Source organism: Triturus cristatus, chromosome 7 (assembly GCF_964204655.1).
Source record: "Triturus cristatus chromosome 7, aTriCri1.1, whole genome shotgun sequence".
NCBI classification, from domain to species: domain Eukaryota; kingdom Metazoa; phylum Chordata; class Amphibia; order Caudata; family Salamandridae; genus Triturus; species Triturus cristatus.
In genome coordinates, this window is record NC_140590.1 from 1353492140 (window position 1) to 1353510879 (window position 18740).

At 46.7% G+C, this 18740-nt stretch overlaps 1 protein-coding gene across 2 annotated transcripts in view; it reads right to left on the reverse strand.

Moving 5' to 3' along the window:
• The window catches only part of LOC146812049 (rho GTPase-activating protein 39-like), a 485991-nt gene that overhangs the window by 22058 nt on the left and 445193 nt on the right, over window positions 1-18740 (reverse strand). For both annotated transcript variants that reach the window (XM_085619026.1, XM_085619025.1), the window contains one exon: window positions 9118-9287. In XM_085619026.1, the coding sequence (XP_085475152.1) occupies window positions 9118-9287 (170 nt within the window). The remainder of the gene's footprint in view (window positions 1-9117; window positions 9288-18740) is intronic.

The window sequence follows — 18740 nt, forward strand, 5'->3', positions numbered from 1 at the left end:
AGGTCTAGGATGGGTCTTAGCGTTTCGTCCACTTTTGGTGCGAGAAAGTAGTTGGAGTACACTCCCTTGTTTCTTTCCTTGTACAGCACTGTTTCTATTGCCTCCTTGTGGAGGGGTTATTGTGCCTCCTGCAGGAGGAGCAAGAGCTCTCTTGTTGAGCGCGCTTTGTTGGTTGGCCTCCTGTTTGGTGGCGTTTTCTCCAGTTCTATACAGTAGCCGAACTGTATGATGTTGAGTATCCGTTTGTCCGTTATCTTCTTCCACTCCTGGAAGAAGTGTTTTAGTCTACCTCCTACCGGTGTTACATGTTCGATGATTTCTCCTTTGTATGTGTCTAATTGCTTTTTGAGTCTTTTGTTGTGCCGCCCCTCTAGAGACGTTGTCTGGGGGGGTACGTTTGGTACAGCGGAGTCACTTGGAGGCGGGTTGCTGTCCCCCTCTTCTCATTTGTCCCCGTCCGTTCGATTGCCCCCGAAAGGACTGGCCCCTCGGTTGGTACTGCCAGCTTTGCGGTTGCTGACCTTGCTGCTGCGCCTGGTTGTTTCCCTGATAAGTTTGCTGGAAGGCCTGGTGCGATGCTCCCGGTTGGCTTTCTCCTCTGCCACCCGGTCTCCTTGAGGGTGTGCCCCTTCTCATCCCTCTGAACTGCAGTGCTCCCTGGACCTTTGCAGTTTCATTATCCTTTTTGAGCTGTGTCAGCTTCTCGTCAACTAGAGTCCCAAACAGTTGTTCCCCGTTGAAGGGTGTGTTCAGAATATTGTTCTGGACTTCCGGTTTGAAACCTGAGATCCTCAGCCAGGCATGCCTCCTCTCCGTTACTCCAATCATCACAAGCCAGCTGGATGTGTCTGCCGCATCCAGGGCCGACTTTAGACAGGTGTTGGCCATGTTTTTGCCTTCCTCCACCAGGTGTGTTGCCCTCTGCTGGTATTGTTCTGGGAGATATTTGAGCAGCTGCCCGACCTCCTCCCAAGGTTGGTACGCATGCCTGTTTATTAGGACATTGGAGTTCGCGATGCGCCAGTGAATCGCCGCATTCCTCTCTACTTTCTTCCCCATGAGGTCTATTCTCTTACTCTCTTTGTCTGGAGGTGGCCCTGAGTCCGTGGGAATGTTGGCCCTTTTCCTGGCTGTTGACCTTATAATGGAGTCAGCTGGTACGGATCCCTGGATTATATGCTGGGTCCTTCGAGGAATGCTTGTATTTTTTCTCTGTTCTAGGGGTGACAGATCTGCAGGCTGCTGGTTCCTTGAAAGCTTCCCTGCCCTGATCCAGCACACTTGGGAGCATGGGTAGGAATTGGCTCCTAGTTTGAGTGGGGAGCAGAGTCTCCAAGAGGAAACAAGCTTTTGGTTTCTCTTCCTCTAATTTAACCCCATATGTTGCTGCAGTGTTCCTGATGACCAAGTTGTAGATGCCAAAGTCGTCTGGCGGTGAAGGCCTCGACGGATATGACTCTACTCCCTCCTCCGGGCTTTCTGCGTCGAGGTCCTGCCATTCCAGGTTGTGCGCCTCTGAGGATGTTGAGCCCAAGTATGTTCTTTGATCGTCCTCGCCTTCTCCTTCGTAATAATAGAGGCCTTCTTCGTCCTGTTGCTCTGCTGGTTCAGGAGTTTTCGGCGGGTCGGCGTCGTCGAACTCCTCTTCGACTTCTGTTTTGACTACCGTCGAGGGCTTAATAGGGATGGTGGATCTGCTCATCCATTTGTCGAATTCCTTTTTCCTCTGTAGGATACTGTCCATTTTGGCCTGAAGCCTTCTCTTCCTCCTCTCCATTTTGGCAGCTTGTTTGATGTCGAGAGTTTCGGCGCTTCTCTTCGAGGTCGCCGATGTTGACGTCGAAGTCGCTTCAGCTCTTTTTCCTTCGGCGTCGAGCGCGGCTTTTCGGGACCGTGCTTCAATGACCTAGGCTTTTCTAGAGCTTTCGCCGGCTAGGAGTCCTTTTCGAAGGACCCGCTGGGCTGTTTGTCCGTAGACGCAGCTGTGGCCGTTGAGTGCTTCGACGCCAGTGCTCCTTTCGAGGACTTTGGCTCAGTTTTTCGAGAGTCTGTCAGGGCTTTAAGGGTCAACGTCTCTCTTACCTCCTTTGTCGACTTCTTATCAGTCTCTGCGACGTGTAGTCTTCTGGTCCCTCGGCGATGTTGTCCTCTTCTCCGCTGAAGAGGCCCAAGTCTCGGAGCGACGGGGGTTGTCCTTGCCCCTGCATGGTGTAGTTCGCTATCCTCTGTCTCTCCCTCACTCTGAGGGTCTTGGGGGTGAATGCCGAGCAGGCGTTGCAATCCTTGCTTTCGTGGTCGATTGGCAGGCAGAGGCTGCAGACTGGGTGCTGGTGCTTCTGCACGTACTTGTGGTGGCAATTACGGCAAAATTTGAATGGAGTTTTGTCCATTCCTGCGCTCAGAGGGCCCCCTGTGTGCACATTCTCCATTGGACGTCGAAGTTCTTTATCTTTCTCACCCTCTTCGTCGTACTGACTCTGTGCTCCTGGTCGTGTGTTGAAAAACTCCAACTTTTGGTGTTTTCTGCTTGATTTGCCTATTCTCTTTTCCAAAAAACTCTAGAACACCTCGGTGATGATCCAGACCCAACGGCGGAAAAAAGAATCTGAAGATGGCAACCAAAGGTGGGAGCTTCCGGAGGAAGCGCGCTGACGTCACGGGAGGAAACCAAATGGTGGGACGTCAACGCCCACCTGAGCCACGAAAAAAAGAAAAAGAGAAAAAATAATACGATTCCGGACCCAACCACTAGACCGCGGAATAATGCACAGCATAGTGAATCCAGAAAGATTCACGCTGCAAAACTTGAAGTAATCAAATTTAATATGCTAGACATCACCAAGTTATCTAGATTTGAACAGGGAAAGCTGGGTGAGGTTAGGACTTGTCACGGCCATCTTTTTAGTCTGTTAGACACTCTCTTTGCCCCCAGGACACTAGTAGTGAGACCAAGTCACAGTTTGCCTGGTTCAACCAGGAGTGTAGGAGCCTTATACGTCAATTAGCTGTCGCCATTAGGGCAACCAATGTGGCAGAGCTGAGAGAAGTTAGGAGTGCTAATAAGGCAGCTCAGGTTAGAGTAAAGAGGGAATGGGAGGAGAACCGTTGGTCGCTAATTAGGGAGGCCTGCAATAGGAAAGACTCCAAGCAATTTTGGCTTCTAGTTAACAGGGGGGACGCCAACAGGTCCCCCCCTCCTAACAACATTTCCATTGCAGCCTGGCAAGATCATTTTTTCCACACTATACTCCGAGCCTCATAACCCAGATTTTGTAGCCTGTACCCTCGACCACACTCACTCATACATTACTGATTTCTTCACAGGAGCTGAAGTCAGGGCCAGCATTAACTCCATCGTAAAGGCCAAGGCCACTGGACCTGATGGCATTCCTGGTGAGAATTGGACAACCTACATCCTGGCACTAGCTATTGGCATTGCAGCGGAGCGGGTGCCCCAATTCCACCTTCTTGGAAGGGTACTGCGGTAATCTCAGTCTATAAGAAGGGTGCCCGATCGTCACCTTCCAACGCCAGGCCTATCAGTCTGATAGACTGTGTTCGAAAGGTGTTCGCTCATGCACTTCTTTTGAAAATACAGGCCTGGACCAGGGACCTTAGCATCTTGTCCCCCTTCTAAGCTGGGGCCAGGCAAAAAACTAGCACTATTGACCAGGTTTTTCACTTTCTCTTACTGATATGGAAGACGGTGGTCATAGGCCAGGGAAGCCTTTACGTTGCTTTTATTAATCTTAGGTCTGCCTTTGACAAAGACATAAGCTCTGGTGTGCTCTAAAAGAGATGGGCCTCCTTCCTGATGTCTTATCGTTAGTTATTTGTCTCCATGAGACTAACTATGCAAAAGTTCGCCGGGTTAGTCAAGGAAAGCTAACAGACCGGATTAAGGTTTAAAAAGGGGTTTGACAGGGCTGTGTACTCGCCCCTACACTTTTCTCGCTTTTTGTTAATGACGTAGTCCAGTATCTCTCGGAGATCCCCGCGGACGCTTGGGGGGGGGATACCAAAGTGGTAACACCTCTGTTTGCCGAGTGTATGCTGCTAGTGTCCAAAACCCCTAGAAAGCTTCAGTTGCTCCTGGATCGCTTTGAGGCCTTCTGTACCATGCGTGGCTTGAAGATCAATACCTCGAAAACAAAAGTTTTAATATTGAACACCCACAAAACATTTAATGGCAAGCTAACACTGGGTGGGGTACCCCGGGAGAGAGTGAATAGCTTTGAGTATCTGGGGATCATCCTCTCCGATGACCAGTCATGGAAGCCCCATATAGTGAAGTGGACTCTCCAACCCAGGCAGATTACCGGACCCTGATCAAGGAGCGCAGGACCTCCTCCAGCAGACCCGCTTCACATCTATGACTGCAAGGCAGTGGGCTCAGCACTATATGGTGCTGAACTGCTGGGGTTTGAAAACCTGGCCGGCCTCTTGGTTACAGAGAACAAATTCCTGAGAGCTTTGGTTTCACTTCCACAGAGCACTCTCAGGCTGGACATGGGCAGAACTTCCATGATCGAGAAGGCAAAGTTACGCCCCCTTATGTTCTGGTTGCGCCTTGGGACTACTCCTGAGTTGCTCCCATATGCTGCTGCCCTATCCGAGGTAATTGCCCTCGATCGCTCAAAGAAAATTGGTTGGTTTTATAAACTGAAATCTCTGCTTACTGCAATAGGGCTGGAGGGATTGTGGGATGCCAGGGTTCCTGCACTGCTCCTTAGCAGGGCCCTAATTAAGGAACAATACTGGAATTGGGTGGCCCAGTCTTCTCTGACTTAGCGCTGGGGCTGTCTCACATCAGACTTCCTGGAGTTCAAACTGACAAGTGAATTTGAGCAATAGCTGGAGGTCATAACAGTCCCGCAGGAGAGGAAGCTCTATGTGCAATTTAGATTTGGTTCCATCCCAGTGAACTCCCTAACAGCTTCTTGGCGAAAGTCTGCTACTCCGTCTCTGTTTTGTCCTGGATGTCCCTCAACTGCTGAGTCGATAGGCCACATACTTTTTGTTTGTCCACTCTATCGGTCCCCGAGATCTACATGGTTCGCACCTCTTTGCAAGCACCTTAGCACCAGTTGTCGCCGAGAAGCACTGCACATCTTAAAATCTGACACTAGTTTGCTGATAGTTTGAGCAGTTGCTATTTTCCTACGTAAGATGTGGGCTATCAGAAGTTCCCTGCTGAAAATATAAAATGACTATTTGTTTTTTTTATTGATTACTTTTAAAGTTTTTTTTTCCTTTAAAGTTTGCTTTTTAAATGGTATACAGTTTATGTGCAGTAGAGATTTATAAATTGTCACGTTGCTGACCTTTGTTCGATACAGGTTCTTGTTCCCTCGGCTTTAGGTGCTCCAAAAGATTACTATTTTAACTTTTTAATTATTGTCTAGTCCCAATCCTCTACAGTTTATCCTTCACCAGAATTCTAACATATCATTGTTAGCACCTTATCTCTTCCTGTATTGTATGCATTTGTACTTTTATCGTCTGAGAACCGTAATAAAGTTTATGATGATGAAATCTCTATACTTAACCTACTTACTACACTTAAACCCTCAAACCACTTCAGTGACCCGTTCCCCCCAGTTTTTTCAATGAAATTAAGAGGTCCCAAGTTCCAATCTGGACCAAGATAGCAAATGCCTCCCTATAGCAAGGTGTGATTCCTGATTGTATAAAGTCTGGGCAGGTTACACCCACTCTTAGCAAACTCACTGCGGAGCAAGAAGACCTTAACAACTTCCGTCCAATCACTAACATTACTACTCTATTGAAGCTGCTAGAGAAAATTGTCCATGTCCAATTATGTAGCCTTCATTGATCAATTCCAGCTGTTAGATCTATTCCAATCGGGCTTTCGTCAGGGTCATAGCACTGAAATGGCCATTAACCACATATTGGGTGACACTCTAAAAATGCTAAATCGGAACGAAGCTTGCCTTCTAATCCTCCTTGACCTCTCTTCGGCTTTTGATATGGTCAAACATGACAACCTCCTGGACTTACTGGAACGCAGCATGGGTCTTTCAGGATCAGTGTTAAACAGGTTTGCCTCATTTCTTCACAACAGAACGCAAAGATTTAAAGTCACTCACTCCCTCTCCAACTCTACTCCGATCACTTTTTGGGTCCCACAAGGGTCCTCGCTCTCACCCACACTCTTCAACCTGTTCATCGAGCCCTTAACGCGAATGCTCAAATCATACAATATACTCTATAACATGTATGCTGACGATGCCCAATTGTACCTGAAAATCTCCTCCCCTGAAGATATCAATTCACTCAATTCAACCCTACTAAAACCCAACACTGGCTGACTACCAACCATCTCAAGCTAAACTCCATCACAACAGAATTCCTCCTTATCTCTCCTCCTAAACAGGCACCCATTATCGTTGAATACATGAAACAGCTTACTGCTCTCAACTGTATTTTACACATCATTGACTCTACCAAATCTCTTGGAATAATACTTGATGAGGCCCTGAACATGCAGGAGCAAATCAGCGCTGCCACCAAGGGAGCGAACGTCAAAATGAGCACACAAAGAAAGATAAAACCCTTCCTTCCTCTGGAAGACTTCAAGTCTTCTGTTCAAGCGCTAGTCATCTCCCGATTGGAGTATGGGAGTGCAACTCTCTATGGTCTTCTGAGCTACAAGTTGGCACCGCAAAGGGTCTCTTCCAATTCGGCGGCTAGGCTCATCACAGGATCCAAAAGAAATAACCACATCACTCCGGATTTGAAATCTCTAAACTGGCTTAAATTTGAGGCTAGGATTCATCTTAAAATGACTTGCATGACCCACAAAGCCCTTCACCATAACACTACTGTATACCCCTTTGAGGAGTTCTATCACTTAACTGCTGAAACCGCAAATATTTCGAAGAAAGAAAACCTATAACCGGGCCTTCTATGGTATTGCCCCGAGAATCTGGAACGCCTTGATTCTGGAAACCAGACAAAATCCTGCAACATCCTCTTTCAAATAAGAAGTGAAAGCAATACTCTCTGAACTTGTAATGTACCTACCCCCTCCTAAGGCCATGCTCTGATGCTCCCTCCGCACACATATGCTCATGTATAGTGTTTATGTGGTGTTCCGATATTTTGGTACTCTTGTTAACTCGTTTATCTTGCACTTTTAGATTGTTGTTTGACCAACTTGTCTCCCTCTCTGTGGTCTTTAATCTTCTGTGAGGCGCTCTGATACTCGCTTGGGTCATGTTCGCGCTATATAAAACTTCATAAATAAATAAATGAAAAAAATAACTATGTTGGAGGCAAAATTGAAGAAGTTCTAACAAAAACACCTTGTTTGCTTTGATGTCAGATCGGTTGAGTAGTGTCTATTCCACTGCTTCTAATCCTTCTTGCAAAGGAATTTATGTATACAGTGAAGAAACCTCTATTGTGCATAACAAATATTCATCCAAGTTCTCAGCTGGCAAATCTCGCAGTTGTGTTGGAAAGTCAATAGTCTTTTACATATGAACACCATGCCTGTACAATCGGTTGTAACAAATAGTCCACATTTGTGCCAAAATGTTCAAACAAAGTACCGCAACCAGACACTATAGGTGTAAATAGAGGATCCATGTAATTTTCATGAATTTTAGGCATGGGAAAAGATGTTGTTAGGAATGCTCAAGTTTTTGTGTTGATCCCTTCCATATCAGTTGCTTTCTCTAGGATTTTAGATAGAATGTCTCTAATCTCCTGGCTAGGGTCATGATCTAATCTCAAATAAATAGATTTAGAGGCCGGTAAATTGAGCTTTGTTTTCTGGTTTTGGAAGAAGGTTGAACAGAGAACAAGCGGAATGTGACAAGTGATTCGTGGGAATCAAGTTTGAGTTTCAGGTATGCGTATATAAAGAGTGCGATGTAAGGCAGCACAATTCCGGTGTACTTTTTGTATTAGGAACTGTATTTTCTTTTAGGAAGCTTAGGAGGATGTCTGGTTTTGATGGAAGCTATTGACAATTCCACTTAGATTGGGAGTAATTTGCAGCATAGAATATTCACGGAGGGTGATACGCAATGATATTGGTTTAATGATTCACACAACAAGGTATTTTGAAATGGCGACCGGTAAGCTCTTGGTATACCATAGATGATCACTGTTGGGACACGCATGATGTTGGTGAATACATATGAACTACCATAAAAAGTAAACTCAATAAGGCATTACTTGATTAGCTGTAATTGTTTCCTTGGTTGAGATGTTAGGTTTTGGTTAGCTAAATTACTTTTGTTATTTGATAAAGAGGCCCCTGAGGAAGGGACCAATTTTCTTTTTACATGGACATAGACCATACTCTCACAAGTTCAGTAAGGGTCTCCATTTTTTAAGCCTTTGAGGGTGTCTAGTGCACCAAATGGGAGATTTTCCAACGAAGTGTTGCAGACCCTGCGTATCAACTGCCTAGACCTATCCACGGCACTTCATGCACAAAACAAAATGTGTTGCGTGGGACATGCGAAAACCTAACAGCAGAGAAAGGCTTATGACAAGAGGTTCCCCATGCACTGCAAATAAGCAAACACAGAAGACACCAGAGGTTTAACAGAAACACATTGAGAATTAAAGCCTCAAAACAGAGACACAAGAGAAATCAGAGAAGTACTCAACTTCACTAATTAGTGGAAAAACACGAACTGAATTGGTGAAATTATTAAACAGAAATTATTTTGGCACTGTAAGTAATACTTGTTAACCCAATTTACTAGTAGGTCACCTAATGGCAAGATTGACAAATAACAGCACAGGGAAACACATTTGAAGAAGTTGATTCATCTCATTTATAGAGTAGTCACATTGGATAATTAAGCTGAAGGCAAGCAGAGGTGGCACACACTGAGTTGCTTCAGTTGCACCTCCAATACGGATCTGATGCTCTGGGCTTTCAATGATGCTCTTCGAAACGCATCCATTATCTGAAGCAACTGTGTGTGCACCACCTCTTCGTCCCTGCAGTACAATTATCCACTATGGTTACTCTAAACCTATGTACATTCAGCCAATAAAGGTTGACCGAAACTGCTCATTAAAAGTCAAGTCTTAATACAATGCCACACAATTTCTGAAATGTAACTCTACCTGAAGGAAGTGTATGAGGTAACACAGCACCAGTCTGTTCAGCTCCGGCAGTAAGTGGACGACAGAAACGGCAGCGTCTGGATTCTCATAGTTGCTGATGCACTGCTTGTAGAACTGCTGTGGGATCAGTGGCTCCTCCAGCTCCCGGTACCAGAGCTTGAGCAAGGACGCTACAAGACCATGGGGAGAAAGACAGAGCTGGGTCAACGCAAGAAGCCTGTTTGTAATTTTTCAGTTCGCCATTATGAAGAACACCACTGCCAACACCCAATTAAATTCATCCTAAACACAGAAGAGGAGCCGAATGAGAAGTGCATGCACTTTAAACAGAACTTTCAGGACCATCACTGGTGTGGTGGATAATAATGTAAAATTGCTTGAAAAATATAAATAGACAGAGGGGAACAAACGCCTACCAGTGATAGCATAACCTGGGCCATACAGCTAGAGAGGAGGAAGGGTCTGACAGCAAGAAAGATTGGAGAGCAAGAAAGGAGCAAGGGCCTAACAATAACAGAGTATCCTAGGCCTAACAGCAAGAGAAAGATCAGATCAAGACAGTAAGTAAGGAAGCAGGGTCCAACAGCATGTGAAGAACGAGAGCCGAGAGCAAGTGAGGAACCAGGGCCTGACAGCTCGAGAGCACTGGAGCCATGGCCTGTCAGCAAGAGAGGAGCCAAGGCTGGACAGCAAGAGTAGGACCAAAGTCTGACAGCAAGGGAAGGACAAGGACCCGACAATAAGAGAGGAACCACATCCAGACAGTGAGAGGAACCAGGGTACAAAGCAAGAGAGGAACCAGGGCAGAAAGTGAAAAAGGGACGCTGACAAACAGCAAGTGGGAAACCAGCGCCTGATGGCAGGAGAGGAACGAGATCCAGACAGCAAGAGAGATGAACACAGACCAGACAAAAAGGGGAGACCACCAGATTGGAATCATACAGATGCAACATCAATCACCTCCACCTAAATCTGTAGACTGAGTGTACTGCTTATCCAGAAATTTCACAAATATTCATATTCATCAGGATATACAACAATATGCAGGCTGCACTTTCAGATCGTTGCGCACTCAGACAGACACATATTCAATAGAGTGGAAATTAATGTATGAAAGCAATGATGTGGCCAGAGCCTCTTCTGGGGCCCTGGCTGCACACATCTAGGGAGTGGGTCCAGGCCTCTCCCACCGGGTCCTGGCATCACAGAGCAATGGTGTGTCCACAGGACTTTTGTTCTGGGCCATGGCTGCACCAAGCACGTGTGTGGCCTTGGAGGGCTCAGACAGCACGCACCACTAGTGTGGCAAGGCTGTCTTCTACAATGGGGGCAGGTATCATTCAGCACTGGGGTGTGCACCAAGCTTCCATTGCAACAGCGTCATACTTCCACAGTTCGATGGCTGGGACAATGACACAGGCTTGAGACATCCTAATGTTGGAGCAAAAGGACAGCGTGGGAAGGGACTTTAGGATGTCGCCACTGTAGACGCTCGGTAACATGACCCATAAGGAATATGCTACTTACCAGTATGCATCTGTTCTTGGCATGTAGAGCTGCAGAGTCACACACTGAGGATAAGATCGCAATCTGGTGTTGGGCTCGGATGATTGCAGGTTGTTGTTGTCTTCGGAAGAAGCCTTTGGTCACGAGGTTGGTGACTCCTCCCCTGGACAACAGTGCGCATGGGCATCCACTCCATCGTCAGATTGTTTTTCGCCATGATGGGAAAAGATGGAGTATATAGAAAAGAAAGAAAGGATGTCCATGTGTAATGTCTAAGTAAGACGGATGCTGGAACAGATACAGGTCCCGGGGAGGCGGGCGGGCGTGTGTGACTCTGCAGCTCTACATGCCAAGAACAGATGCATACTGGTAAGTAGCATATTCCGTTCGAGGCATATGAGCTGCAGATCACACACTGAGGATAGATTATACAGCAGTGCTCCCCTTAGCGGTGGTCGCCTGTATCCGTTGCAGCAGCTTGAAATAAAGTTTTTAGGACAGCCTGGCCCACGGAGGCCTGTTGTTTGGCCTGCACGTCAACACAATAGTGTTTAGTGAAGGTATGCGTGGTAGACCATGTGGCTGCCTTGCAAATGTCTTCTAAGGGAATATTGCCTAAGAAGGCCATAGAAGCCCCTATTTTACGCGTGGAGTGCGCCCTAGGGGGAACTGTAAGTGTACGTTTAGCCTTGAGGTAGCATATTTGGATGCATTTAACTATCCACCGGGCTATTCCTGATTTGGAGATCGGGTTGCCTTTGTGTGGTGGCGCGAAAGCAACAAAGAGTTGTTTTGTCTTTCGAAAAGGTTTTGTCCTGTCGATGTAATAAAGCAAGGCTCTTTTGACATCTAAGGTATGTAGGGCCCTTTCAGCTACCGAGTCTGGATTTGGGAAAAAGACCGGTAGTTCTACTGATTGGTTAAGGTGGAAAGGGGAAATCACTTTTGGAAGAAATTTAGGGTTTGTCCTAAGAACCACTTTGTTACGGTGTAGTTGTAAGAAAGGTTCCTCAAGTGTAAGGGCTTGTATTTCACTTACTCTGCGCAGGGAAGTGATTGCGATAAGGAAAGCTACCTTCCATGTTAGGAATTGCAATTCACATTTGTGCATAGGTTCAAATGGGGGACCCATGAGTCTTGTTAGAACCACATTGAGATTCCACACTGGTGCAGGTGGCAATCTTGGGGGAAGGATTCTTTTGAGACCTTCCATAAACGCTTTGATGGCTGGTACCTTAAAAAGGGACAGGTGTTGCCTATTTTGCAAGTAGGCTGCCAAGGCTGCTAGGTGTAAACGTATAGAGGAATACGCTAGATTGCATCTTTGCAAGTGTAGTAGATAGCAAATGATGTTTTGGATGGAAGCATCCAATGGATGTATGTCATTATTAGCGCAGTAGATGGCAAATCGTTTCCATTTAGCGGCATAGCACGCTCTAGTAGTAGGGCGTCTGGCTTCTTTTATGATATTCATACAGTCTGGAGGGAGATTGAGGTAACCGAACTCTAGGACCTCAGGAGCCAGATCGCTAGGTTCAGTGTTTGAGGATCTGGGTGTCTGATTTCTCCATGGTTCTGGGTTAACAGATCCGGGGAGAGGCGTAGCTTTTGATGTGGAACTAAAGATAGTTCCAGAAGTGTGGTGAACCACGGTTGACGTGCCCAAGTGGGAGCCACTAGTATTAGTGTTAGTGACTGTTGTTTCAGTTTGCGTACCACAAATGGAACTAGTGGGAGAGGCGGAAAGGCGTACGCAAATCTGCCTGACCAGTTCATCCATAGGGCATTGCCCTTCGACTGTGGGTGTGGAAACCTGGCGGCGAAGGTTGGGCATTTTGTGTTTTCGGGAGTGGCGAACAGGTCTATGTCTGGTTGTCCCCACTTTTGGAAGAAGGGGAGTAGAACCTTGGGGTGTAGTTCCCATTCGTGGATCTGTTGTGTGTGGCGACTTAGGAGGTCGGCCACTTGATTGTGGATCCCTGGGAGATGTTCTGCTAACAGGTAGATGTTTTGGGGAATTGCCCATCTCCAGATTTGCTTTGCCAGTTGGGACAGTTGGAGAGAGTGTGTCCCTCCCTGTTTCTGTATATAATACATTGTCGTCATGTTGTCTGTGCGTATGAGGACAGTTTTGTTCTTTAGGTGAATTTGAAAGGATTTTAGTGCTAGGAACACTGCTAAGAGTTCCAGGTGGTTGATGTGGAGCAGTTTTTGTTGACTGGTCCATCTGCCCTGAGTGGTATGGTGAAGGAGGTGGGCTCCCCACCCCGTGAGAGATGCGTCTGTAGTTAGCACAACTTGTGGAAGAGGCTCTAAGAACGGTCTCCCTTTGGACAGGTTGATGGTGTTCCACCATTTCAGTGAGCGGAGTGAGCGACTGTCCACCAACACCAGATCGGTAAGTTGTCCGTGAGCTTGGTTCCACTGTTGTGCTAAGCATTCCTGTAAGGGACGCATTTGAAGTCGTGCGTGTGGGACTATGGAGATGCATGACGCCATCATGCCTAGGAGTTGCATGAACACTCTTGCTGGAAGAGATGGATGAGTTTGAAATTGAGAGATGAGATTTTGGATACTGGCTATCCTGGCAGTGCTGGGATAGGCAATGGCTTTGGATGTATCTATGGTTGCTCCTAGATACTGATGTAAGTGGGAAGGTTGTAGGTGGGATTTGGGGTAGTTGATAGTGAATCCCAAATCGTGGAGAGTTTGAATCGTGCGATGAGTGTGGAGAACGCATTTTTGGTATGTATTGGCTTTTATGAGCCAATCGTCCAGATAGGGGAAGACATGGATCTGTTGTCTTCTGAGATGCGCTGCCACGACTGCTAGGCACTTGGTGAACACTCTGGGTGCCGTTGTTACTCCGAATGGGAGAACTGTAAATTGATAGTGTTGCCCATCTACCACAAATCGTAGATATTTTCTGTGAGCGGGATGCATAGGGATGTGAAAGTATGCGTCCTTGAGGTCCAATGTGGCGAGGAAGTCTCCCTGTTGTAAAAGTGGGAGGACTTGTTGGAGAGTGGTCATATGAAAATGATCCGAATGTATATACTGGTTTAGTAGTCTGAGATCCAGTATGGGCCTTAGTGTTTTGTCCTTTTTGGGAATGAGGAAGTATAGAGAATATACCCCTTTTCCCTGATGTTGAAGGGGGACTGGTTCTATCGCATGTTTTTGTAACAGGGATTGAACTTCTTGTTTGAGGAGAGAGAGATGATGCGAGGACATTGGACGTTGTTTGGGCGGTATGTTTGGGGGGGATTGTATGAGTTCGAGGCAGTAGCCAGACTGGATAATTTGTCTTACCCACCTGTCTGTGGTGATGGAAGTCCAGACAGGTAGGAATTGTTGGAGTCGCCCCCCGACCGGAGTGGAATGGTCTGGGGGGAGCAAGTCACTGTTTGGTGGCTGGTGAGGTGCGGGTGTTGTTGTTGTTGCCCCGCCCTCGACCTTTGTTATTGTTTCCCCTATAACCTCCCCGGAAATAACCTCTGTTAGGGGATGTTTGTCCAGAATTTTTAAAGGTAGACGTGGTCTCAGTTGATGTGTTTTTGGAGCCTCCTCTATAAAAGGAGCGACGAAAGGAACCCCGGTTTTGAGGAGACTGCAGTGCTCCCATAGACTTGGCAGTTTCATTATCCTTTTTCATTTTTTCTAATGCAGTATCCACTGCAGGGCCAAATAGCTGCTCTTGGTTGAAAGGCTGAGCTAGAATTGCGGTTTGAACCTCCGGTTTAAAACCGGAAATACGGAGCCAGGCATGTCGTCTGAGTAAGACGCTAGTATTGACCGCTCTAGAAGCAGTGTCTGCTGCATCTAAGGCGCATTTAATGGAGGCATTAGATATTAATTTGCCTTCTTGGATGAGGTCAGAGGCCTGGGACTTAAAGGGTTCAGGCAGATGTTGCATAAGGTCCTCAAGTTGGTCATAATGCGCTCTATCATACCTGGCTAACAGGGCCTGGGTATTCGCAATACGCCAATGGTTAGCCGCCTGCGCGGCGACCCGTTTGCCTGAGGCTTCTAAAAGCTTAGACTCTTTGTCTGGGGGAGGCGTTTCTCCAGTTGTCTGTGAGTTAGCGCGCTTCCTGGCATTTGATACGACTAAGGAGTCTAAAGGGAGCTGGGCCTTAATGTATGCAGGGTCTTGCGGGGCTGGTCGGTACTTTTTTTCGATGCGTGGGTTGAGAACCCTAGCTCGAACAGGGTCCTTAAAGACTTCAGTAGCATGCTTTATAACCCCTTTGATCATGGGCAGTATGTGAACAGTCTTTTGTGACTGCTCAAAGGTATCAAGGAGAAAGTCCTCTTCAAGGGCGTCTGTGTGCATTGTGACGCCGTGGAATGTTGCTGCCCTATTTATAAGTTGGCCGAACCCTAGGTGGTCATCAGCAGGGGAGGGCTTGGAGGGGTAGGTAGTGGGGTCAGGCATGTCAGGTATAGGATAAGACCAGTCATCCATGGGTGCTGGGTCTGGGAACGTAAAAGGGTCGTTTGGATCAACAGGATCATTAAATAAATCAGGGTCCGCCCCTCCCCCTAAGTCATCATTATCATCCTGTGGAGGAGGTGAATGATAGGGAGATGGTAAAGGTAAAGGTAAAGGAGAATCAGGAGGAGGAGGGGGGGACGGGTTAGGAGGTAAAACAGGAGAGGAAGGACGAAGTGGTGAAGTAGCACAGTCCTTTTTCCGTATGGGAGCTGGGGGAGGTGTAGTGTCCAGCTTTCGCTTTTTATATGGGATGGCAGTCACATGTCCCGTGTTAGGATTGATGTAGATCCGCTTTTGAGTAGGATCTGGTTGAAAAAGTTCATCTGGCTCCGAAGGTGATGGCTGCGGTGTCCGCTTCGGGTCTTTATGAGCTTTTTTCGGCGGGGACGCAGTTTTCGGCGTCGATGATTTTTTCGGGTCCGATGGATTTTTCGGAGCCGACTGAGTTTTCGGTGCCGACTGAGTTTTCGGTGCCGACTGAGTTTTCGGTGCCGACTGAGTTTTCGGTGCCGACTGAGTTTTCGGTGCCGATGGACTTTCAGGCATCGATGTTGAAGAACGTTTCGGTGCCGGTGGAGACTTCGGTGCCGAGGAACGTTTCTGTGCCGAAGGAGATTTCGGTCTTGGAGCCTGTTTCGGTGCCGACAGTGGGTGTTTGGGTGCCGAGGGTGTTAAAGGCACAATCAGGTGAGGTTTGCTCGAGCCCGAGCCACCCACAGGCTTAGATGTCTTCGGAGCCGGGCCCGAGGGCGGGGCTTCTGAAGAGGATTTCCGGTCGCGACTGGGCCCAGCTGGCGGAGTCTTGACCAATGCTTTTTTGGATGGGGCAGGGGTAGGGGGGGTGGTACTCACACGCTGCCCTGGAGTGATGAGGTCATCGGAATCGTCGGCCTCGGACACGATCTCGAGATCTTCGGTGTCGTCTTCGGGAACATCTTGAGCAAAGATGTCCTCCGGTTCTGGAGCTGGTTTGGCCATAATATGGCGTCGAGCTCTTCGGTCCCGGAGGGTCTTCTTCGAACGGAAAGCGGAACAAGCTGGACAGGTGGACTCGTTGTGTTCCGGCGACAGGCAGAGGTTACAAACCTCGTGGTGGTCACTGTGGGGGAACTTCGCTCCACACTGGGGGCATTTTTTGAAGGGTGTCCTGTCCATCAGCCGCTTGCGGAACCGGTCCGAGTTGAGTTCGACGTCGATGGAATGAAGATTAAGTATTTAAAATGATTGCTAGAAGTTTTCTGCTGGAGCGGAAAAAAGTTCATCCGAACCCAATGGCGGAAAAAAACAATCTGACGATGGAGTGGATGCCCATGCGCACTGTTGTCCAGGGGAGGAGTCACCAACCTCGTGACCAAAGGCTTCTTCCGAAGACAACAACAACCTGCAATCATCCGAGCCCAACACCAGATGGCGATCTTATCCTCAGTGTGTGATCTGCAGCTCATATGCCTCGAACATAGAGATTTAAAGTGAGGTGCACGGAATGCCCAACCTCAGGAGACCGCTAATTAAAGCTAGAATGAGCCCTGTCACACCCACAGCATGTGGCAATCACAGATGCCGAAGTTTCCATTCTAGGAAGTGATTCCTGACTCATGGCTCAACCACGCACAAGGGAAATCAACCTGCAGGTCTCCTGCAAAAACCTGGAGGAAGGCACAGCATTCTACAAATTAAGATATTCACCGGACGGTGACTACTACTCGACTCTAATGATTAAAGGCAACTTAACTACATTCATCTTTGACAAAAATCGAAGTAACATTTTAAACTGTCTTTTAATGGTGGTAATAGTAAAGTTGGAACTTAAAAACACCTTGATGTTCAGAAGTTGGAGAAGCGGAAAATATTTCCAATTTTTGGAAAATGCATGCAAACTTTGATAAAATGTTGAATAATTCACATTCAATAAATAGAGCAATGAGCCACCATAAGACCAGTGACAACAGAAATCAACCAACTGACGGTAAACCCAATAGAGCAAGTACTGGCAAAGCCAGTAAGTTTGATAGTTATGGCATGTACAATGGTTGTGTGCATGCCGTTAAAACTTCAAACTTACTGCCTTTACCAGTGTTTACCCAGCAGCACTGGTGAACGAGCACATACAAAAGCATCATAGGAAATGAATGAAATTGGAAAAGGGTTGCTTTCTTTTCTGTAGAACCCATTTTTCAGAAGCTTTTGTCAGCTCTTGCTCCCCAGTGCTTCTGGGTTACTCACCAACTGATTAAAACGCGGAGGCTATCTTTACAATCAGTTGGCAAGCACCACATGGCAGCATTGCAGAGCAAATCCTGTTGGCAAGCACCACTTGGCAGCATTGCGGAGCGAAACCTAACAAAAGGATCTGTAAAATAAATGGTATAGATTATAGAACATAGAGCTGTCCCTTTTTTTGTAGCATCTATTTTTCAGAAGCTTTTTTCGATGCTCACTCCTTATCGGGATGCTTGCAAACTGATTTTAGTAGTAAAAGTGCCTCATACAGTCCAGTGGAGCTAGATGGACACACCTAGACAGCCAACATAAAAACAATAGCTTTCACCCATGTTTGGAACCAACACTAGTTCATTCACATAAGCACCTCCATGACCCAGAAGATCCCCATCACCTCCAGAGTCCCCCAAAGTTCTATTTTGTACCCAGCTATCTTCAACCTCTCCATGGAGACCCTTCGGGTCTTACTCGCCAATAATTGAATCATAATTTACCAATTTGCTGTTACAGACCACAAACGTCTCCTCTGCTCTAGACATCCAAAGCCTCAAACATTAGCTGCACCTCATCGAGACCTGGATATCTAACCCCTTCCCCACCAAAACTGAAATCCTGCTTTTTGCCATGAGCAACAAGTCCAACCCTGGGTCAATGACATGACCCTCGCGGCCTGACTTTCACCTAGTGCCAAGAGAAATGGATTCACCCTGGAAACAAACATAGTCCTCAAGGAACACATTGTCAAGACAAAAAAACACTTCGTTTCAGCTCTCGCTGATAAAGTTAAACTGTTCCTTGAAGAAAGAAATTTAAGAATTGCAAAATAGTTTTTCAAGTCTTCGCATTTGGACAGCGGCTGCGCCCTGCTACATAACTTCCCTGTATTGTTCAGGACTCCCTCAATACTGCTTCAATTTAGGAAAAAAGCTAAAGACACACTTCTCTAAAAACAATACATCACAATGCATTAACTGTCCACTTCTACTCCCAGAACCCAGCTACCTCTCCAATCATTTGTTCATTGTTGTTTTTGCCTCTGACCATATGCAGTGCTACACTGCATTTTGGCTAAATTTACATTATAGATGAAAATACTTATGTGGGCGGACCCAAGTTGTCATTGGCAATCTCTAAAGCCAACAGCTGATGGTTCTAGCGTATAATAACCCAGTGGCTGACACGGGCTGACCTGCAGCTCCTTAAAGTAAGGAAAACATACAATATATTTACCATTAAAAACACAATGCAAAAAGCTATGAGGCAATTTGGACTGCACTTATCACTATATTAGGTCATAAGTAGTTTAAACTCCTATGGTGCAAAGGACCTGATGCTCAATACCCTTAAACCTCCTAGGATACAATATCCCACAAATAGCACAATATAATAGGATCTCACA